Source organism: Alosa sapidissima, chromosome 3, assembly GCF_018492685.1.
Source record: "Alosa sapidissima isolate fAloSap1 chromosome 3, fAloSap1.pri, whole genome shotgun sequence".
Lineage (NCBI taxonomy): Eukaryota > Metazoa > Chordata > Actinopteri > Clupeiformes > Clupeidae > Alosa > Alosa sapidissima.
Window position 1 is genome coordinate 7050856 of NC_055959.1, and position 22766 is coordinate 7073621.

At 45.6% G+C, this 22766-nt stretch overlaps 1 protein-coding gene across 6 annotated transcripts in view; it reads left to right on the forward strand.

Moving 5' to 3' along the window:
* rbfox1 (RNA binding fox-1 homolog 1) overlaps window positions 1-22766 on the forward strand; it is a 234985-nt gene that overhangs the window by 88222 nt on the left and 123997 nt on the right. The window contains exon 1 of one of the 6 annotated variants that reach the window (XM_042086637.1): window positions 20657-20698. The exons of the other annotated variants lie outside the window; for them this stretch is intronic. Within the exon in view, the coding sequence (XP_041942571.1) occupies window positions 20672-20698 (27 nt within the window). The 5' untranslated portion in view covers window positions 20657-20671. Of the gene's footprint in view, window positions 1-20656; window positions 20699-22766 lie in introns of those variants that run through there. 6 annotated transcript variants of the gene reach the window in all.

A 22766-nucleotide genomic window follows, 5' to 3' on the forward strand; every position in this document is an offset into this window, starting at 1 on the left:
AAATGTCAGAGTAAAATAATGAATCATATAGTAAACCCAGTAAACGTTGTATTGTAAGAAAGGTTTAGAGTTAACCTTACACTGCCGTGCTGCTGTCCCTCAGCTGTGTGTCAGGGAGGGAATGCTACCTGCGTTTTGGAGAGGTGCATGTGAATACGAGCACTTGGATGTGCTACACTAGTGACAAGGGAAACTACTCTGCAGAAATACCCCTGCTGACTGCAACATCTGTTCATGTTACAGGGCCAATCGTAGGATTTATTTCAAATGCTGCAGAATTACTGGCCTGCATGGCTGTAAATTGAAAGTTAATTGGTCAGGCTTTTCCCCTGCACCACACTAGCGCTCCCCCTCTGTCTCTTTAGCTCTCTCTCTCTCTCTCTCTCTCTCTCTCTCTCTCTCTCTTATATTGGTCTATAGCTCTCATTGTGGCTCTTCTCATCTCTCATAATCAGTCCCTTTGTCTCGTTTTTTCTCCTCAGGCTATCATTTATATATGTCTCATATAGGATCTCTCTCTTTCTTGACCTTGTTCTGGTCTCACTCCACTACTCACTCTTTATGTCTTTGCCACAGTACCAATGATCTTACTAGCATCCTTATTGGATGGCCTTAATTCTATGTTAGAATAGGGAGCTTTTCTACGAGCATTTGTCCACGGCGGGCTGCTGCGCCCCGATTGATCCGAGCTCCGGCGTGTCGTGCTGCGCGTGTCGTGCTGCCGCCCTGCGCGTCGCGCCGCGTCTCTTATGCTCACGTGGAGGCCTGTCACCCGGGCGCTGCCTCCCGCAGCCCTGTCAGCTCCGAGCCATCAGAGCCATCAGAGTGCGGGGGGGGGGGGGCGGCCGGACGGACGCCGAGAACGAATCAATGAGCTAGAAGAGCCGTCCAAACAGCCGTGTCAGGGCCTCGGCCGTCCTATTGGACATCCTTGCTTCTCCTCCTCCTCCTCCTCCTCCTCCTCATCGGCTTGGCCCAGGCTGGCGATGGAGAGGAGGGGAGGTGGGGCGGGGAGGGTGGGGTGCTGCAGAGGCAGCTGACCGGCCCTGGCTGTCTGACTCGGCTGGCCATAGATGCTATGAAAGCAGTTTATTCAATTGATTGATAAAGGTTGGCCCCGGATAATAATCTATGTGGGAAGCGTGACACAGGAGCTCAAGAGTTTTGCAAAGCACCATGCTCTCTCTCTCTCCTTCCTTCTCTCTCTCTCTCTCTCTCTCTCTCTTTCTCTCTCTATGCCTGTGTGTATGTGTGTGACCTCGACACACTTGGCCCTTCACGTTTGAACCGTCTCATGTTTAAACTGCCTGTTAATCTAGCTTCTCATCCTTTAAGCCGCTATCTTTTGGGGTGCGCTTAAGCTCTGGACCAGCGGGCTTCTCCTTGCGCCGTTTCATCATCTCCCCCCGACCGGTCGTAATTCGGAACAAACACACGGGCTAATTCGCCCGGGTCTGAGTGGACGCCGTTCTCCTTCCTCTCCTTTTCTTTGTGTTCTTTCTTTTTTCTTTTTTTGTAAATCTGAAATCTGACTCACAACTTTGATGCTTTGATGATTATCAAAGTCTGTGGAGCTTCCTGCTAAATATAACCCGGCGTATGAGGTAGTGTGTTGCAGACCTCCCAGATCTGGGAGCAACACAGTGGAGAGCTCTTACAAAAGCAGCCGTGACGCAACTCGGCTGAAACCCCACAGAAGCATCTTAACAAGCAGAGCCCAACAAAAAGTTGCCATGGTGTTGACAGTGTTTGGGCCACATGTAGACGAAAATGAAACTGAGTACTTTTGTTTTTCTGCGGAACAGCATGTACAGTATTGCTTGTTTCTTGTGAACACAATTCTGATTCAAATTGGGAGGTTTGCAACTTCAATACTGGGATGGGAAATGATTGTACTGTGGCTTGAAATATAGCCAATAATATACTTGCAATTACAGTAAAGTAAAAACATATTCCATGTTACATAACACATACAGTAGCATTTGATTTAATTATCCATTCCAATCACTTGCTCTGAATATTTTGCATATATATATATATATCTCCTCTCCTCTCCTCTCCTTTCCTCTCCTTTCCTCCCTCTCCTTTCCTCTCCTCTCCTCTCCTCTCCTTTCCTCTCCTCTCCTTTCCTCTCCTCTCCTCTCCTCTCCTTTCCTCTCCTTTCCTTTCCTCTCCTCTCCTCTCCCTCTCTTCTCTTCTCCTCCCTCTCCTCTCTTCTTCTCTCCCTCTCCTCTCCTCTCCTCTCCTCTCCTCTCCTCTCCTCTCCTCTCCTCTCCTCTCCCTCTCCTCTCCTCCTCTATCCTTCCTATCCTCTCCCTCTCTGAACTGGCTAAGAAATTGCAAATGGTCTGTCTTCACATGTCGAGTGTTGACCGCCGGTGAAGAGTATTAATGTTAATGCCAGCCGGAGTGCACAAGAGAGAGCCATGGAGATGGCAGGGTGGGGGTTGGAGGGAGGAGGGGGGTTCAGATTGCCCTTCTGATAGAGTTTTACAGTGTATGACAAATCAATGCATAGCATTTTCATAATGAATGGCCTTGGCATTTGGAACGGCGGTCGGCCCACGGGCTTGCTTGCTGACCTGTGGCAGGAAGTGATGTTATATTTCATTATGTGGCTCCCAGCAGCGCCCAGATCCTGCCATTTGTCTGCAAGAAGGAGCCTTGGCCCCTGCAGACTGTGGCTCTTTTGACACCTGTGTGTGTGTGTGTGTGTGTGTGTGTGTGTGTGTGTGTGCATGTGAGAGAGAGAGACAGAGAGAAAGAGCAAATGTCTATGTGAGTGTTGAGGGGGTGATGTGAGAAGGAGTTAATGTTGTGACACAGAAAAGGGAAGAATCCTGGAATCAAGTGTCCCAAATCACACACACACACACACACACACACACACACACACATGCACACGCACACACATGCACACACACACACACACACACACACACACACACACACACACACACACACACATACACATGCACACACACACCTATGCACGCAAACACAATACACACACGCTCATGCACACACACACACACACACACACACGCACACACACACATGCATGCACACACACACACACACACACACACACACACACACACACACACACACACACACACTTCCAGTCCAGTCCCATTTCACTACACTTCACTACCCTTCCACACTCCTGTCTTGTTAGTACTGTCCCTTCATCTAATGTCACTTGCTCTTCTCCTGTGGTCACAGCACACACCCATGCCCATGCAAACACACTGATCTCTTAATTAAAATGTGATAATAATTGGTTTTGGAGCTGCCAGTGTTTGTGTGTGTGCTCTTCGTCACTGAACACTGGAGCTCAGCGTGTGCGAATCGGAACTCCACAAGAGAGACGGCGAGTGTTTGCACTGACTCTCCGTCAGGCGCACGCCGACGCCTTTGATCCTCCCACGCCCTAACGCGACCCGCCGCATGAATGTAATTAATGTCTGTGAAAACTGCTGAAAAGTGCAGATCGCTATTTCTTTTTTTACCCCTTTATTCCGTTGCGTGTGTGTGGGAAATGTTCCTTTAGACCCATTCGAAGTCTGGGTGTTGATGTAAAATACAAAATATTGGTCCTTGCACCTGGCAAATAAGTGCTTCTCCCTAACTCGCTTTTTGCTGGTAGCATCAGGTTTTTTTTTTTTTTTTTTTTTTTTTGTTGTTGTTGTTGTTATTTTCTTTATTCCACCAACGGAGACGGAGCAAAAAGAAAAATGAGGCAATCCATGCATAGTCCATGGATGGCGTGACTGAAATATTGCATATTTATTGTGAACAGTATATTGTGATTTCTGTCGCCTTTGTGATAGATTTAGACTGAAATTACCACACGGTAATGCAGTTTGGTCTGACTGATATAAACAAAGAAGGGTGCTGCACAGGCTCTTTCATAAACAGCCTTATTAGTTCAGTATATTCATCACCATAAAAGCATTCACTCTCCATGCACATATGGTCCACAGCTCCTCCAATACTCTCTTTTTTATTGGGGGCCATAAAGCGCCATACACGGCCATACAAGAGAGGAAAAGAATGAGAAAAATCACTCGGGCGGCCTGATGGCTTTGCGGATGACAGGCAGAGCCTAGGAGAACACCTCTGTGATAACACTTGCGGAGGGAAAGAGAGAGAGAGAGAGAGAGAGAAAGACAGTGAGAGAGTAAGAGAGGGAAGCAGGTCTGGACCAAACCAGAGATTATTGTCATTTTGAGAGAGATCAATGGTGCTTTGCTAATAATTCACTGTAGGGGAAAACCTCCGGGGATGTGGCATTTATCTACAAATATCAGCGCTGGCCCAGCCAATCGGCGAGCTCTTGCCTCTGGGGCCGCGGCCCTCCTCAGTTGTCCTGGTTAATATTGAATGCTTCCCTTCCCCTCCACGACACACGGAAGGAAGGGGGGGGGGGGAAACAACTACTGTGATTGTTTAGCGCTTCAAATAATGACTTGATATATGTGGACTGAGGGAGCACGCGGCCGCAGAGAGTCGGGCACTGGATGGAAAAGGGGTTGAGTTTGCCAGGGCCTCGCGGGCTCCACTCACAAGTTCATACATCTGAAATGTCACCAGCGACGCAGAGATTTATTATATTATACAGACAAGGAGTGGAAGGCCTGAGCCTCTACCAGGTAGCCCTGTGCTTTTGTTTTTAAAAGGGCCCATCTGAACGTGATCTTCACCGTAAGGACCCATGATTTAGGTGCTTGACTGTGATGGGTGTCTTTCTGTGATGACAAGAGGAGGGGACACTGACAATAAGAACACAATTAAGGTAACATTGTTACCTCCCCACCCTTCCCTTCTCCTCCATCTCAGAGCATACACTTTGTAGTAGTTAATTTAATTGCTGATACCCCCCTCCCACCCCCCTCCCTGAATCCCGGAAGAGTATAAAGGATTAATCATCGAGTTCATTTCAACAAGAGATATGGCCTTAAGTGAATTGCAGTTTTACCAATTTAACCCTGTGTGCCCCCGGAATGCGACAAGATTAACATTTTCAATTAGCAGGCCGTAATTGCGGTGCAGACTCGGTGCACTGGCCCCGTCCTCCAAGGTGCCGTGAGGGCGTGGAGGGGGACCGCTTACTGCCCGCTGCCCGCGTTCGGCTGACCCAGGCCTTTTCAAATCTATTTTTCTCTTCTGACATTTGATAATTTGCGAGATGGAGGTGGGGTGGGAAAAAAAGAGAAACGGCACGATTCTTCAATGTTACATGACCTGGCAGCCATGGCGTGGTCGGGACAATGGTGTGTGTGTGTAAGCGTTTTTGTGTGATTCGGGTAAGTTTGATGTGAGCATTAATCGATCAAAAAATTGGGGGGGGAAAGAACAAACTTTTGCATTTTCAGCAGACAAGGAAACATGTGGAGTTTATCGATTAAAAAAACAGAGTGGGGGAAAAAAAATGACACGTTAATGTTCTGCCCGGAGTGATGGAAGAAGAATGATCCCCCTCTCATCTTTTTTCCCCTCTTTACTCACAAGGATTCCCCTTCTTTTTCCTCACGATAAGGCCTTGGCTGCATCCGCAGTCCCTCTCTGCCCGGGTTTTAATGTCTGCGAAGGAGCAGATATTGATTTAATCAGATCGGACTGGAGCGGCAGAAAGGTATATGCTGGAGGAAATAATGCCCTGAGCATTTGGTGTAATAGATACCACAGATCGACTGGCGTGAGCTGCTAAGCAGAACCTTTTGTAGGCCCCATTGAGTACAACGTGCGCAGAAGAAAGAGCCCAGTAAACATGTGGGCTTGGTGTTCGGGGAGATAGGTGACTGATTTCACACCCTGCGGCTGCCAGCGCGTTCGCATCCGTGTCTTCACCCTCACATGGTCGGATCAGAGCGAGATAGCGCGAGCCACCGATGGCATATCGGCACAGATTCGTTGAAAATCGCCATGTTTTTTTCACCCGTTTTTTTTCCTCCCCCTTCAAGGTAACCTGCTATCGTTGTGACTACACTGTAGATAATAGAAATGCAGCTGTGCTTTTTGTGTATAAACCTGACTCAGTGTCCAAGGCTCTCGGTCGGCGTTGGATTAGACGGTGCTACATGCCATTTTGGCGAGAGGAGGGAGTCTTAGATGGCTGGAGGAAGACAGACAGAGAGTCACATTCTGTAGTGTCGGAGCCGTGGTCGGGTGGGGAGATCTGAGAGGATAGTAAATAAAAACTGCGACTTTAATGCTTGTCCTCAACCTGACCTTTCGCTACCTGTGTGTGCGGCAATTTACTGTTGATGTAAAACAAGAAATATATATGGACCCGAATGGCGCCCCATATAAGCGTCGCTACATGTTTATGTTGCAGAAGATAATATACGTGATGTGTATATCATTTATTTCATAGAAAGCATAAAATTCCCAGCACAGTGATTCATTCCCATCATATGTTTTTAATGGTTGAAGAGTGTGGCATCTGTGAGGCACCGATTTCTGTTAAAGATCCCTCACTCTCAAGTCAAATATAGAAGTCCTAATAAATTGCAAGCGCTTGTCACCGAAACGAAATAGGTGCCAGTCTTAAAATAAAAATCAACTGAGGGTTGGGGATGAGAAGATCATTAAAAAAGTCCAAATAATACACTCTCACACACACCTGCTTACACACGCACACACAGACACCTGCATAAACACACTTACACACACACACACACACACACCCTCCCATCCAGCTTGCTCAGTGTGGTGAGTATCCACTTTCATCTGGGTCCAACTTTGGCTGAGTGTGGGCCGACAGCGTCTCTCTCTCTCATGAAGTCTCTCTCATTAAGGCCCTCTCTGTCCTGAAGCTGACCATTCACCCACCCACCCATACACACACACACACACACACACACACACACACACACACACACACACACACACACATCCACACACACACACACTCTCTAATGAGCTTCACATTACCCACTGACGTTGTGGGGAAAGGGTGGTGATGTGTCTGGCTGGGGGGGGGAGGCAGTGAGAGGAGGAGATGGAAAGGAGGAGGGAATCAATGAGAAGAAGAGAGAGAGAGGGAAAGAGAGAGAGAGAGAGAGAGAGATAGAGAGAGAGAGAGACCAGGTAAACTCTCTCATGTCAGGTGCAGCATCACTTCCAAACACAACGTAATGAGAGGCAAAAAAAAAAAAAAAAACATGGTCTGGCATTACAATTCTGACAGGGCCAAGTGTATGACTGATGCCTTAATTATCAGAATTGACTCGTCTTAGTGTTTGTGCAGAGGTTCAAGAACCATGCATGTGAGCGTGTGTGTGTGTGTGTGTGTGTGTGTGTTTCCTTTCCTCCAGTCCTATGACATCCTCCTTTTCCTTGTCAGTCGAGTGTAATTTGCACATCTCCACCGGCCGTTAGCACGCTGCGCCGTGGCAATGCGCTCCAGCCTCCCTTCCCACTCTATAGTAGGATAATGAGCTATGCAGTGAACTGTCTGTGAGGCTAAATTGCCAGCTACGTCTGATAATTCATTGGTTAAGAAACGGTAATCATTTAGATTAGTGCACTGCTACCTATTGCTCCCTTAATTGACCTTGTTGTTGGAAACGAGTAAGGCATACCGAATAAGATCTCTCGCTCGCTATGCTGTATTTCTTTTATATAATTCCCTCCACAGTCAGACGTTGACTCTGGCTTTACTGCCGGTTTGTGTTTTTGAATTGGGTCCTTTTGAAGATTTGAGGGAGATGCTTCGCTCACTTGAAGTGTTTTTTTTTTTGTTTTTTTTGTCAGTCAGTCGGTCCTTGACGTCGTGACTGCGTTAGCGGCAACAGTTAACTAATCATATGAGATTAATAAATCATCCCTGCCTCAATTACTCATCAGACTCGGAGATGCCGCCGCGTACCTGAGGCACTCGAGTAATTAACGTGCACAATTCTTCATTAAAGGTAATCATCCGATGTGCATGCCGAGCCGCAGCCCGCTGTGTGTTCTCTGGCTTCCCGGGGCCCGAGAGCAAACGCGGGAAAAAATAAGCAGGAAAAAAAATATGCACACATTCAGAGGAAAACCACGGCGAGGCGTGAGCGAGGGAGTGGGCAGGCGGCGGGCGACCCCCGCTGCAGTGACCCCTACCCAGCTCAGCTAGGTGCCTAGGTGCTGCTGACAAGAAGCACGACTCTTAAGAGAAGCTGCAGACTGGAGCTGTGAGGAGCATTGCGTGGCTGTGTGTGTGTGTGTGTGTGTGTGTGTGTGTGTGTGTGTATCAAAGAGAGGCAGGTATGTAGCCCAGCTTGTTCATACAGCAAACACACGCAGTCATAAACACCACGTGTACGTGCATGCATCATCATAGATTCTGGTAAGATCAGTGGTACACATCAGATCAGTGTGACACACACACACAGTATCACAAACACTCATTGAAGGAAGAACACACACACACACACACGCTCACTTTCTCTCTCTCTTTCTTTCTCTATCTCTCTCTCTCTCTTTCTCGCATTCATGTACATAGACACACACACACACACACACACACACACATACAAAAAAAGGCCACCATTTGAAAAGAATCCTCTGAAACAATGAGGATCATTAACATGCTGGGAAGTCTGGCATTCTCAATAGGTGAGTAGAAAAGGCTGTTGTGTCAAATACACACAAAGGGGGAAGGCGATGCCCCACAGGGGGGTTTGTTTCGTGCTCGGCTAGCAGTATTGATGTGCCCGGGAGAGCAATGGCACCGTGGCACGGGGGGGGAGAGAGACACAGAATGGCCTCTGAATAAGTCCATGTCGCACACCCGCCTCACACACACTGGCTGCCTGGTTATTAGCAGCCAGAGCTATTCAGTTTGGTACAGAGCCACAGCGCAGCGCAAGCAGCGTCTCTCTTTGCTCAATAGCCGGCGCCTGCTGAGCAACATTCATTTTAGCAAATGTAGCTAGCGCCAAAGCTAACAGATATATTCTTTCATTTTGTTTCATTTAAAGCGTTATTTTTTGTCAACCCTTTTTATATAAAGCTGATTTCAAAGAGAAGAAGAAATAATTATTTGAGAAGATGGTATGAGAGTTTTTTTTTTTTCGTTAGTCTTTTTTGATCGTTTTATTGCCAGTGCCCTCAATCTATAGAGCGGTAGAAGGAGCCCATAGGCGAGGAGAGAGGGGATCCGGCTAGCCCGAGTAATTTGAGAGTGCTTTTTGAAAGCCACCCAGCTGTGCGTCGCTCTCAAGACCACTTGAGAGCCGCGAGACATGGTAAGCACCCCGGTAATCACTTAAAGAATCACTTAACCGCCACAGCAAGTAAAACTGTAATCTCCCTCTGACCCGAGAGCCAGTCGCGGACACCTTTCAGGGCGCAGGGTGCAGGTAACTAATCTGTTATTATTCTCTCTGGAAGCCTCTCTCGCTGTCTGAGAGTGTGCACACACACACACACATGCTTATACATATACATAAACAGGCACACACATACACACACACACACACACACACACACACACACACACACACACACACACAGTCATACATATACATAAATATGCACACACACACACACACACACACGCACACATACACACACGCCACCCACACACACACACTTACACACATAATACACATAAACGTACATGTTTTCCACATGTGCCTAGTGTTAACACTGAGATGCAGGTGCACAAATACACCCTGCATTTAATTTTGTGACCTGAACTGTACATCATTCATGTCACGCACAACACACTCCATCCTACACAAACAGAGACCTGTGCACACACACACACACACACACACACACACACACCAACGTACGCATGCCCAGTATATGCAAATGATCATTGATCAACTGTACGATATATGCCTATTGCGCTATATCCAACATAGACACAAACACACACATGGGCAGACTGTTTGTGCGCACATACAATAATGCCATCATGAACAAGCAAACAAACCGTCACACATACACAAACATGTTGCACTGCACACTCACACACGCACACACACACATGCACACACACACACACACGCACACGCACACACATACACACACACACACAGAAAGAGTTATTCTCTTGTTCTCCTGTTCCAACAGTCTGTTGATTTATTTAGCGAACGGCTGTGCTGATTGCTTTGAGTGTATAACTTAAATTCCGACTGGCATGAGCCCGGTGACAGGCACATCACTTTAGCTGTCAGCTGCGCGGCTATTGAAGTTCACGCCACTGTGTTGATGTATCATTCCAAAGAGCAGCTGGCTGGCAGAAAAGGAGGCACAAACCAACATGGAGGTGTTGTTATTTTGGACACACACCTAAACAAAAGGAAGCCATGGAGCCTTGTGCGCAGCGCTGAATTATTTAGCAGGAGCCTGTCAACTTTTGCCCACGGTGCACTTTGTCACCAGGATTTGCCGACAATAATGATTTTTTTTTTTTTTTTTAAATCAACCTCAACCTTACGAAGCAGGAGCCCTCAAAAGAGGAGGCAGAAGTGGTGTGTGTCGTTGATAGAACAATGCGTTCGTTGGCGGAACAAAGCGAGACAGTAGGCGCTGATGAGAGAAAAGGTTAAGATGCGCTTCAGCTGCTGCTAAAGAAAGCGCAGGCCTTTTGTGGGTGTCTGTACACTTTGTTTGTACAGCAGTTAGTTTAGTTTGTACAGCAGGCTTTGTTTTATTGTTTTTCTTCATTCATATTGAAATTGTCATCGCAGGTCACATATCGGTGAACGAAGCTTTTGTGTGTGTGTGTGTGTGTGTGTGTGTGTGTGTGTGTGAGTATGTGTGAGTATGTGTGTGTGTGTGTGTGCCTTGGAAATAAATAAAAAAGAAAAGAAAATCTATCCAAATCCAAAAACAGGATCAATGGCCCTATCACCATCGCGTGATGGCTATCGGCACATCACGCGATTGACTCTCAACTGTCTTTAAAAGACCCTTTCGTCAGTTATTAAAAAACTCCAAAGACTGTGTGACTGTGAATACATTTTTCCACGGAAATGGACAGCAGGTATTAATCAGAATTATGGGAGCCGGGAATAGGCATAGAATATAACTTTGATCCATAAAGATGAGGTGACATTTTTACTCTCAGCCTTCTCATAATTTATTAAGAAAATGTTAAATTTGACATAATCGAGTCTATTATATGAATAACACTAAATAAGTTATTATATCAATACCTAATGCTGAGTCTTATATCATATTCATTGCCAGGGAGTATTGCAGAGATGATTTCATGGAGGACAAATGATTCTTTTGGAGTCACGTTGAAGCTCTGTGTTGTATAGGCCATTCCAGTTCAGCAAAGCGCCTCTTCGTAATGTCTGTATTTCTTTCTCAAGGTCCTTGAGATCAAGTGTAGTGACCCATGTAAAAAGGGGAAAAAAAGGTATGTGTTTTCATTTCAGTAGCATTATATTCACAGACCCTGAATGCTTGTGCCTTCGGTTGATGTAGCTGTTACATGGCTTTGTATGTGTGGATTTGTCTAGATGTGTGTGTCCACATGCGATTGCATGTTTGTGTCAGTGTGTGTAATTGCATAGTTCTTTTTCTCTCTCATTCTTTGAGAGAAATGTGTTGGGGGTGGAGGGGGCTAGGGGGGGGGGGGCAAGGACTAGATGGGGAGTAGTAGGCATGACAATATCTATTAATTGTACTATGAATTACAGCATCCTCCCCTTTGAGCGCAGGTCAGTGTGTGTGGCTCTGATCTTGTCAGACAAGGAGACTCATTTCCATTTTGAGCGACGACCACCAGCGCGCACGCACATACACACACACACACACACACACACACACACACGCACCTGAGTGCAGCGAATGAACAAAAAAAGCCTTTAAATCCATTTAACTTCTCAACTCTATTTTCGAAAAGGCTATTCCCCACTTCTGTCAGCAGGCTTCTGGAGTGACAGAAAACACTGCCTATCGGAATTAAAGATAATGAAAGATCATTCGGAGGCTACAAGCAATAGCCTGTGATGATCTCTTACATTCTCAATGCTCCATTTCTCCCCCACTCACTCACTTTATATTTCCTCCTCTTCTCTTCGTCTTTTCTCTCTCCATTTCTCTTCATCTCTCTCTCTCTCTCCATCTCTCTCCCTCTTCATCTCTCTCCCTCTCTCGCAGAAGAACATTGTGTCGTTTATAATTCCTTCCACACAAGAGGCGAGCAATTAATAAGGGAGGGGACGCTCAATTGAAACGTCCTTTGACTAGCCCCCTTGTTCGGCTACCCGAGGGCATTTTATTTTTCAAAGTTTGCGCTTAATCACAGAATCTGGACCATGATGTTTCTGACAGGTAATTTCCGTAACACAGTTGACAGAGATGGATTACATGGAGCCCTGTATTGGATCCCATGCTTTTGTGTGCCGGCGATAAGACTAGGTAAGGGTTATCTCAACGTGAGAGCCCGGGAACGATACGGCTACCTAATAAGTCCCAGGATAATACAGCGCGCATAGAGGTAGCAGCATGGTGCTGAACGCGACAAGAGGACTGGCCTTGCTCACACAGGGTTAGAAGCGCACAAATGTGAAAAAGAGAGAGAGAGAGAGAGAGAGAGAGAGAGAGAGAGAGAGAGAGAGAGAGAGGAAAAGGAAAGACATTTATTTGTGGGTGCACAACAGATATATACTGTACATACCGTTTCCCAACTATTAGCTGCGGCTTATACATTGATTTTGCAAAATTTCTTCAGCTACTGTATGAGGTTAATACACTGTAGCAGTTATTATGGTTTTGTTTCTTTTAACTTGCATAAAACACAGACCTGCGGCTTATACACAATGTGGCTAATACACAGGAAATTACTGTAGTCAGCTACTCATGCTAAGCCTATACACTACTTGCCAGATGCTTGAATGTGCACAGCAGTGTGTCCACGGCATACAGATGGACAGGCTCCTTCGGGCTATTGAAAGCATAAATTAGCTGCTAACCGATTATTTCTCTAGAAAATTATAGGTTATCTCAAACTCCCATCTGATATGTTTGTATGGCACCTTTAATCTAAGTGTAATTTAAGCAACAAATTGAGTATTAAGGCTTAAAATGGTTGCTTCCTACAGAGAATAATATGCCATGATGTAGTCAGTAATCTTAGTCATTTTAGCCTCTCCAGTTTCTCTCTTCGATTCTGTAGTTCAGGCTCAGTGATTTGAGTCCATTGCTGATAATGTCTAAACTGTAAGAACTGAGAAACTCTGTTTGAGTCTGTAGTTCATCCCTTATTTTAGCCTTTCCATATGTGAAAAGCTGAATAAATCGGTGCGCAAGTAATCTAGTATGTATTGAGAGGGAAGGTGTAGGTGTGTGTGTTGGTGTGTGTGAGAGAGAGCGAGTGAGTGTGTGTGTGTGTGTGTGTGTTTACTGTAGATATTGCATGTGTATTCTTGAAGGGGGTGCAGTTAGACAGAGAGAGGGAGAAACACTTAAAGCACTTTTATGAGAACCTGTCAACACACCCTCCATGCTCAGGATTAATTTGCGAGAGAAACTGTTACTTTAGCGGCTCGCTTGTCCCAGCTGTTCCACTAATTGAGCCGCCTGTGTGTGTGTGTGTGTGTGTGTGTGTGTGTGTGTGTGTGTGGTGGGGGAAAAGGCAGAAGGCATTGTATCTCGTAAATTCTGTCATGCAGGGATGCCTTTCCTGAATATTGGATAACAATCTGAAGAGGAACAATTGATGTTAATATGAGCTCTCATGGCATGGTGTGTGCATGCTTTTTCCCCTTCTTCAGCGACCACATCCCAAAGCAAGTGGAAAAGTTGTTGAAACGTGTGAATTCAAATGAGAGTCTGGGAGATGGATGGTGGGCACGGCAGCCCTTCTGCACTAACACAGTCCAGCTCTTCCCAGGCAGTGCCCCATGTATTTTGCTATCGTTTTGTCCCATGTGTCTTCTCCATAGGGTGTTTGGTAATTGGCTCTCATTTCATTCATGGCGTCATTGTGGTCTAGCAGCTGGATAATTGCTGCAAGCCAGCAAACGAACAGGAGCTCTATGCTTTATAGATCTCTCTCTCTTTCTCTCTCTCTCTCTCTCTCTCTCTCTCTCTCACTACACTCCTTTTCAGTGGTATTCCATAGCTTGTTTGTCAGTTACTCAGACTGTATCCACCCGAGGGTCCATGAGGTAGAAGTGAGAACTTGGACATGATTTCACTAATCTGCAGAAACAAAATGCTTAGTCATTGTTTTATTCACACTGACTTTTCATCATTCACCTCTCCTACTTCACGCATGACCTGATCAATCAGTCAAGACAACAAGGGGAGAATGTGGAGTGTGTGTGTGTGTGTGTGTGTGTGTGTGTGTGTGTATGTGTGTGTGTGTGTGTGTGTGTGTGTGTGTGGGTGGGTGTGTGGGCAGGTGTGGGTGTGTGTGCGTATGTGTATGTGTGTGTGTGTTCACACAGAGATTTGCAGTTTCTTCATTCTAAAGAATAGACTTGCGGTGCAAAAATTCTCAAGGTCTTCAACGAAACATGAATTCATGCACAAGGTCATTCTTCCACCTGCCAATTGTAAATTCAAAGACATACTTCTGTATGTTACAGAAGTAATGCAAATAGTACGACACTAACACAGTTATTAGTGTTCCCTTGCACACTTGCAGCAACAATACATCAACATAGCGGTAATATCAGCCTCCCAAAACACACAAGCTCTGCTCGGCTTGTGGAAGGACTCCAGTATTTAGTAGCAAATTATGCTGCCAGCAAGCAAGATACATCATGACATTTGCACTGTCCGGTGGTATTAAATGCAAGGTTAAGGTCTGGCAAGGCAAGAAATATGGCGTCTGGAGAGCTCAGATTTATCTTTATCTCCTCTCCGAGCCTGATCCCTGATCGCCCCTGGCTACATCGGGCTTGAAATCTTTTGTCAGGGCCCGTCATAATAAGATGAGGGATATAATGTCACAAGCCGATCTCCAATCTCTGCACGAGTTAAGGCTTTATAATCTATGTCGGTATATTCAGCCGATAGGTGTTTTTCCCCTTCTCTCAGGGAAAAGTCTCTCCCCTGCCATATCTCCCTCTCTCTTTCTTTATCTCTCTCTCTCTCTCCCTCCCTCCCTTCTTCCCTTAGTCTTTCCAAAGCATCCCTCTAATGCGACGGCCATGAAACGCGGATGTTTCTCATATGTGGACATAATTAATGAGGAAGCAGTGTGTTCCTTCAATTAGCACCAGAGGGAAAAGTGGAATTGGCCTCTTTTTGTAGAGCGTGGCAGATTTAAGGACCTCAGTACAGGGCACCCGAATGGAGAGGCTCCTAATGAGCAGTGGGAGTTGGAGGAATAAGCAGAAAGAATATATTGTGTAAACATCTCCAGTTATTTAAACTGGCAAAGGTAATTGATGATCCTATTTGAGAGGGCTGCTTCAGTGGCCAGAGGGGGGTGTGTGAAAATGAGAAACATTTTTTCACCAAGTCTTTCATTTCCTCTTCCTCGTTGCTATTGGAAGCCATATTACAGTACATCTATATCACACTACATCAGGATTGGCAAGACTCACAAATAGCCTTGAATGTCCTGGTGGTGTTTTAAAAATTGGACAGATATGCTTTCGCTATCCTGTTTTAGAATGTACAGTAATGCTTAAGTTAAGTGTCATGATTTTACATTTTTAAGAGGATTAAAAAGTAGGCTCTTTTCTGGTGTGTGTGCGATTGCATTGAATGTATAAAAGCACATGTGATGTTATCTTGTCATATTTCAACACTTTGCAATAAAGCATTGAGTGGTTTGTGAACATATTCTTTTGGTGTTACCCTAATAAGTATACATGCATACTCATGTCAAAAGCTCTTTCTCTATTTCTCTCTCTCTCACACACACACACACACAAACACACACAAACACAACACACACACACATACACACACACACACACACACACACACACACTACACATATGCACACACACACACATACTATATGCACACACACCCACACACACTCATACACATACAGTACGTATACACATACTCTCACACATACCTCCTGTCCTGGGCGTTTTAAGAATGAATGAGCGGGGTCACGTCTTAAAAGCAGCAGCTTGTGATTAGCGGGAGTGGTCTGGGAGTGGATGGAGGGCCCATCCTCCTCGAGGCGTCCGCTCTGCTCCGCTCCTCACACAGCTTCCTAAATGAAGGCCGGTCCCCCAGGAGTTCGGCCGACAGCCTGAGCACGCCGCTCTAATCTGGCCCAGGAAGAGTAAGGCTAATTAATGATATGCTAATGCCTCTCGTTGTGCGTCCCAGTCGCCCGACACAAGGTGTTTTCGTCGCTGATGTGTATGGACATAGCGGCCATTGTTCCACAATGCCGAGTTAGATGTCAGACGAATGAAGACTTCAAAGGATTTTTTTCCCCCTTTCCTCTCCTCTCCCTACGCAGTACCCTTGGTGCATTTCAGAGTGAGTTACGCAAGGAAATTGTTTTATTGTTTTAATTGGTTCATTAAAGGAAGCTACTCATGAGGAAAAATGTGCGTTGCTGTTGAACCGTTTAAAGTGACTGCGAGCCAAATAAACTGGCTTTGCAGGTTTGTAACACGCTATAGGAGGGCCAGTGTTCTCTGTCACCCCCCCCCCCCCCCCCACACACACACACACACCACCACACACACACACACCCCACCCCCCATCTTCCTGTTCTGTCAACACAACCGCTAATGAAGCCAAAACTGCTATTACTCATGTCTCAAGTTAATGAATGATCTTTCAGTCAGTTTACCCTGATGCTTGTTTGTCCTCATCAATACGCGGAGGCTGACATGATTTGCTAAAGGTAGCCACCCAGCCATCCACAGGGTCATTTCTCCAGCGCTGACGCCTGCCTCCTCCTACTCCAGGGCATTGGCACGCGTTCTCACACGTTCTCACTCTCTGTCTCTCCTACGCATGTTTGTCTACTCGTTGTCGATCTACCTATTTATCTATCTATCTATCTATCTATCTATCTATGTGTTGGTTTTTCTGCATTTCTGTCTAGATTGTTTATGCATTTATCCGTCTGTCTGTCCGTCTCTCGCACACCTCCGTTACTTTTGCCTCCCTCGTTCGCTGGGGTAGGAGGCTGGAGACTGGAGACGGGCTCAGCAGTGGGTGGACACGTTAGCGCTCCACATATTAAACAGTTAATTAATGGACTCCTGTCCGGGCGCCTCAGCCCCCCTCTCCGTGCTGGAGGAGGCCCCGGCACGTCAGCTCTGATGGATCGCGGATCCGTCAGCTCCGAGGCTTTTTCCTGTTGGTCGGTGCTGAACCGTTACTGCATGTGACAGCCCCTGGTCCTGTCACAACCAATCGGCCCCTCCTCGCCGGCGCGGCAGCGAGGGAAAGTGACACGTTAATGGAAGCTAAAGCACTCTAATGGCAGCGCCTGGTGAAAGCGCGGAGAAGTCATCCGCGGCATTTGCCCCGGCTCCGCGCGAGATGTCGCTCTGAATGGCTGTCCGGGCATAAAGATGGCCTGCCCTTATCCACCTCGCACCCCACCCCCCGTCGCCCTGTCCTCGCCCCACACCTCGTGCCTCTCCTACGCTGTCAGCCGGCCACCATAAACACCTACGCCGGGGCTTGAGATGTGTTTGGTCCCTTTCCGAGAAAGAGCGTTTTATCCTAGAAAAAAAGAGAAATCATTCAGATTGATGGAAATGTCGAGATTACGAACTGAAAGCTGTAATTTCCATGCAATTTTCATATTAACGTCCGAAGCTCACGCAGCACTTCGAGTCAGGAGGAGAGAGCAAGTCACTGTGCTGGTGTCTTCATGCATATGCTATGTCGTGTACATTAACATCTCGTTTACACACGTTTTTACATATGCCTGAGGAGACGAACCTCCAGGCCAAAAAGATTCTTTATAGGATGATTCTCCACCAAGGTGATTAACAGCGGTCTTACAATTGCTATCGCTGCCAATTAGCGATAGCGACCTGCAAAGGCACTGGAAAGAGGAACGCCTCGCTATTGTCAGGACCCAGCGGCCGCCGGGGGTGGACAGCTCGCTCCTCCTCGCCTCTCCAGCACTGCCTCGGTCCCGCCGCCAGCTAGCCAACTGCGGTGGAGGTTTTCCCGCTACTGCGGGACCGCTTGCCTTCGTCCCACCCAGTAATCAATTTGCGGGGCCCCTGGCGCCGACAGCAACACGGGGTAACAAACGACGGCGCACACGGCGGCTCCCCTCGTTGCCTTTCCAGACGTGCACTCGAGAGCTAATGAAAGGAAAGCCTCAGCTGCCACGCAATCTGGCGGTACTTCTCCGCCGAGGCCGTGCCGTTGCTGCTCCCCGGTGGATTGGGGGCCCCATTGTCTCTGAGACGCCGCTGCCGCTAGTCGAGCCGCAGTCCCATCTGTTTAAGTAATTACTGTCATGCATAGTGACTTCCCAAATTGTGCAGCCGTGGCTAAAGAAGGGATGTCCAGGTATCCCCATGATTACAGTAGCCCACAGGTACTAATTACCACTGATGTGGTCTTTGAAATGTAAAAAAAAAAAACCCTCTAGGTTAAACGATTCAAATGATTTAAATTCCTCAATGGCTGCAATCCATACCGAGTGCCTGTACGTTGGTAATTATGTTGATACAAAGCATACACCATTATGGAATCTGTAGATGAATCGTGTGAAGGAAATCATCTCAAGTCTTTACATGTGTTGATGTACATGAAGAGGTTTTTTTTTGTATGTCATTGAGAATCTTGTGAAGACATGCTTTATAGATATTCACCGGGGCGAGCCAGGTCTTAAGTGTGTGTTCGGAGTGTTGCTGCGCAACTTCCATTCACCTTTTCACCTTACCATGACTTCCCGCTGTGTGTTCATTATGCTGCACACCATGCTACCCATCATCTCCAGCTAAATGTTTGAGTTGGTTAACATCATATCATCACAGGAAGAGAGAGTGATAAGGACAGAGGGAGCGAGAGATAGAGAGAGTGAAAGAGTGAAAGTGAGAGAGAGAAAGAGAGGGCAGAGGCAAAAAAATGATATTAACAGAGAAAAAAAAAGCCTGGGTTCCCTGCAAATCCCGTCTCCACACGAGTTCATCAATCTTCCCAACACGTTCGGCACCTGGTGCAGTCCTGTCAACTTCCTGACACTGGGTGGAGGCAGCCAGTCCTCCCTTATTAGTCTGTCAGCGACGCCAAGGCTCCCGCCTGGCTCCCAGCCTGAAATGGAGACCAGTCCTGAAGCCCAGCACCGCACCGCACAGCCAATGTGAAAAGAACCCAACCTGATACTAAATGACAAAGTGACAAGTCCTGCCCAAGCCCATTTAACTAGCGACTAGCGTGGAGCCATGCCGGCATTAGCGCCGTTAAAGTTGAGTATTGAAACAGGAAAGGTGAAGCTTGTGTTATTTTTTTTAATGATGTCGTTAGTGTCATTTTGAGGTATTGGTTAGGAAAATAACCCGTTGAGCTCAATCTCTCAGGCTGTCTTTTCATTGTCCTGTTCGTTGTTCTTTTCTATGTTCTCCTTTTTTGCAATTCTATCTCTGCCCTCTGGTGAAAAACTTAAGTGTTATTTTAAAACAAAAATTACTCTTTTTTATGTTGGCTATTCTCCGCTGTGACTACGATCATGGGAGAAATATTCATTATAATCACAGATCCATCTGCATGCTCACCCAGCCAACACCTTGAGATGAGAGCCTTGCGTGTCTCGTTTAGCCAAACACACAGTCCTCTCTCTGCCTGCTGCATGCTGTAGGACTGTCAGTCTTATACATAATTAAAATAACATAATGGAAACAGTCAACCATACTCTTACCTAACAGCACAACCATCTTGCTGCAGTCGGAAGAGAGAGAGAGAGAGAGAAAGGGAGAGAGAGAGAGAGAGAGAGAGAGAGGGAGGAAGAGGGGGATTTGTATGCTAGTCTTCCATAGCTGGGAGCAAGGGACACAACAAAAATTGAGGATGTTGCAGAGCTCTAAAAATAATATCGATAGCCCACTGACAATAGTTTCTTTGCTGAATAAATCTCCCAAAGACAGGTTATAAAGTCTGACATCTCAAAGTTTTAAATTCATGGAAATGTAATCCAAAGTCTTGGTGCCACTTTATATTTACATTTCAGTGTATATACTGTACAGTATATACATATTGTAAGAATTAATACTGGCTTCTTTGGATAAGTAAATGTCATTAAATATTACTATAAGCCTAATACTACACGGTGTTGTATACATTTTAAAAATACATCGTAGTTCAGAATTATGTATTACGTACATTGTACATACTGCAGTACCTCAGCTCAGTTACTTACAAATCTGACAAGATTTTAACCATTAAACTGATTTTCATTGTGCTGGTATTTCTAATATGTTATGCCATGAAAACAAATATCCCAAGTGGCAGTTTCAGATATTTTACATCTAAAGTCGTTTTCCCCTGCACCTTTATGCATTGTGAGAGTGCCAGCAGGTGAAGAGGTGAGAGAATAAAATCCTGCCTTTTTTTTCTCCCTGGTTATGCTTCCAGCTACTTAATTCACAAGCGGCTGTAACACAAACCTGTGACAAATTGCTAATTATGAAATGGCCCCTGCTTTAAAGTCAGCTGTGCTGCTCAGAGACGCTGAGCCACCATCGCTACCCAGACACTGACAGGAGGAGGAGGTGCATGGCCACCTCTGGGCCAGATCCACGCCAGACTCTGGATGATGTGTGTGAGTGAGGATGCACAGGTATGGCTCCGTTAGCACAGAGCAACGCACACACACACACACACACACACACACACACACACACACACACACACACACCCATACACACACACACACACACACACACACACACACACACACACACACACGTGCACGAGAGCGATTCTCATGCAGGCAATATGAGTGATGCACCACTCCTGAACTCCTCAGCTTGCCCGTTCCACCATGATTGGGTGAACCAAGTGAAATGCAGCTGTATGAAAGTCATCACACACACACATACACACACACACACACACACACACACACACACACACACACACACAAACACAAGATGCTTGAGTGATGTGACACGACACATACTTGCTTGCTCTTTTTCAAGGAGCGGTGGATGCTTTATTTTTATTCCATGTAGCTGAAGACAACAGAAGTGGTGCAAAGGGCAGCCATGTCTCATATCAAGTCACCACGGGCTTGGTGATTGACGGAAAAATAAATAAATAAACAGCATTGAGTGGTATTGAAATTCAGAGATTGTGGTGTAACCCAACCTGTCTCAATTAGCTGACAGAGCTACTGTATCTAGATGCATGGGCTGCATGAGCAGCATTTGATCATTCATCCGGGCACCAAGACTAACCTGCTTAAAAACAATACTGTAGTGTAAATGGAGCATGCACATGGTGGTGGGAGACATTGAAAGGAAGTGTGGGTGGAAGGGAGAGAGAGAGAATGAGAGAGAGATAGAGAGAGGAAAAAACAATATGGTCTCTGAGACAGAACAGAAATCATCAACATAAAATAGAGCAAGCCTACTTGGCTTTTTTCATCATAATGTACATCTTGCTGTTTTTAAAAAATCAGTAGGCAACTCAGAACTGCATTGATTTTCTTACTATGTTCTATTATTGTAACAAGATTCTGAAATCTCTCTTCCTAAGTCCACTATATTATTAAGGTTTGCAAATCAGTGGTTTGTTAAAAATGAAAGGTATAATTGAAGAGGAAGAGAATGAATAATTCAGTATTTCTTTTCTCCCTATCTATGTACTTTAATGCTATGATTCTTTCATGTAGGAGAGACCTTGCTGTTTTAACTGCATACAGGATTTGTGATTTGTGCTGAGAATGTGTTAGTTATGGTTAATAGGTCTACAGCGAACACCGATAAACTTGTCTCAAGCATGATTTTGTCAGTTAGTATGCAGCTGATGAAAAGAAACAGTAGCCTACTGGTCATCCGGTTTTCCGGTGGCGTCATCTATTATTTACCGGCCAATATTTTCCCGAGTTCAGGTAAATGGGCTTTTTTGGAGGTTGTCGGAATGATGGGAAGTCCACTGAACCTTTTTTTATTTGAATGAAAACTCTCCATTTAATTGACATTTTATGAGTGGTGTCCCTTGTATATATTTAATTATTGATACTCGAGATTGTGCTTACAGTTTGTCTAGCAGAGGACATAACTGACCTCAACCTCAAGCATTTTAAAAGTTATCACGCAAGCGCGTGATCACGCACGCTTGCACGCAAGCAAGCATAGTCTAATTTAAGACATACATTTGCATGTTGCCTTTTTCTTAGAGGCCTTAAATTATCATAGGCTTTAATTGGAGAATACATAAGATGTTTGTGTAGCATATGTTTTTATTTTTTATTACTGATCTAGTAGCTATTAAGCTGACATCAGTTTTAATAATAATCAATTTTTATTAAATTCAATTACCAGGGACAATCAATATTAGGCTAATCCTTACTGTATTTAACTATCACATTCACATTATGCCATATGGACAAATAGGATACAGATATTCTATTGCCCTCTTGCTTAAAAAAATATGAAGCATTTTTATTATATAACACCGAGTAGGTGACGTATGTAATTAAACTGTTCTTAATTCTCACTTGGGCATTGTGCGCCTGGGCAGGTTTTCTAGGAAGGCGCTTTGTGGTTATGCGAGTTAGTTTTCTTTCCAACACTGCAGTCATGGAATGAATTCTGGCAAGCACATGCTCCACATTGAGTAGATGGAATACATAATAACATCATGCGTTTCCTTGGAGGAATATAAACATACCCCTGCAACCC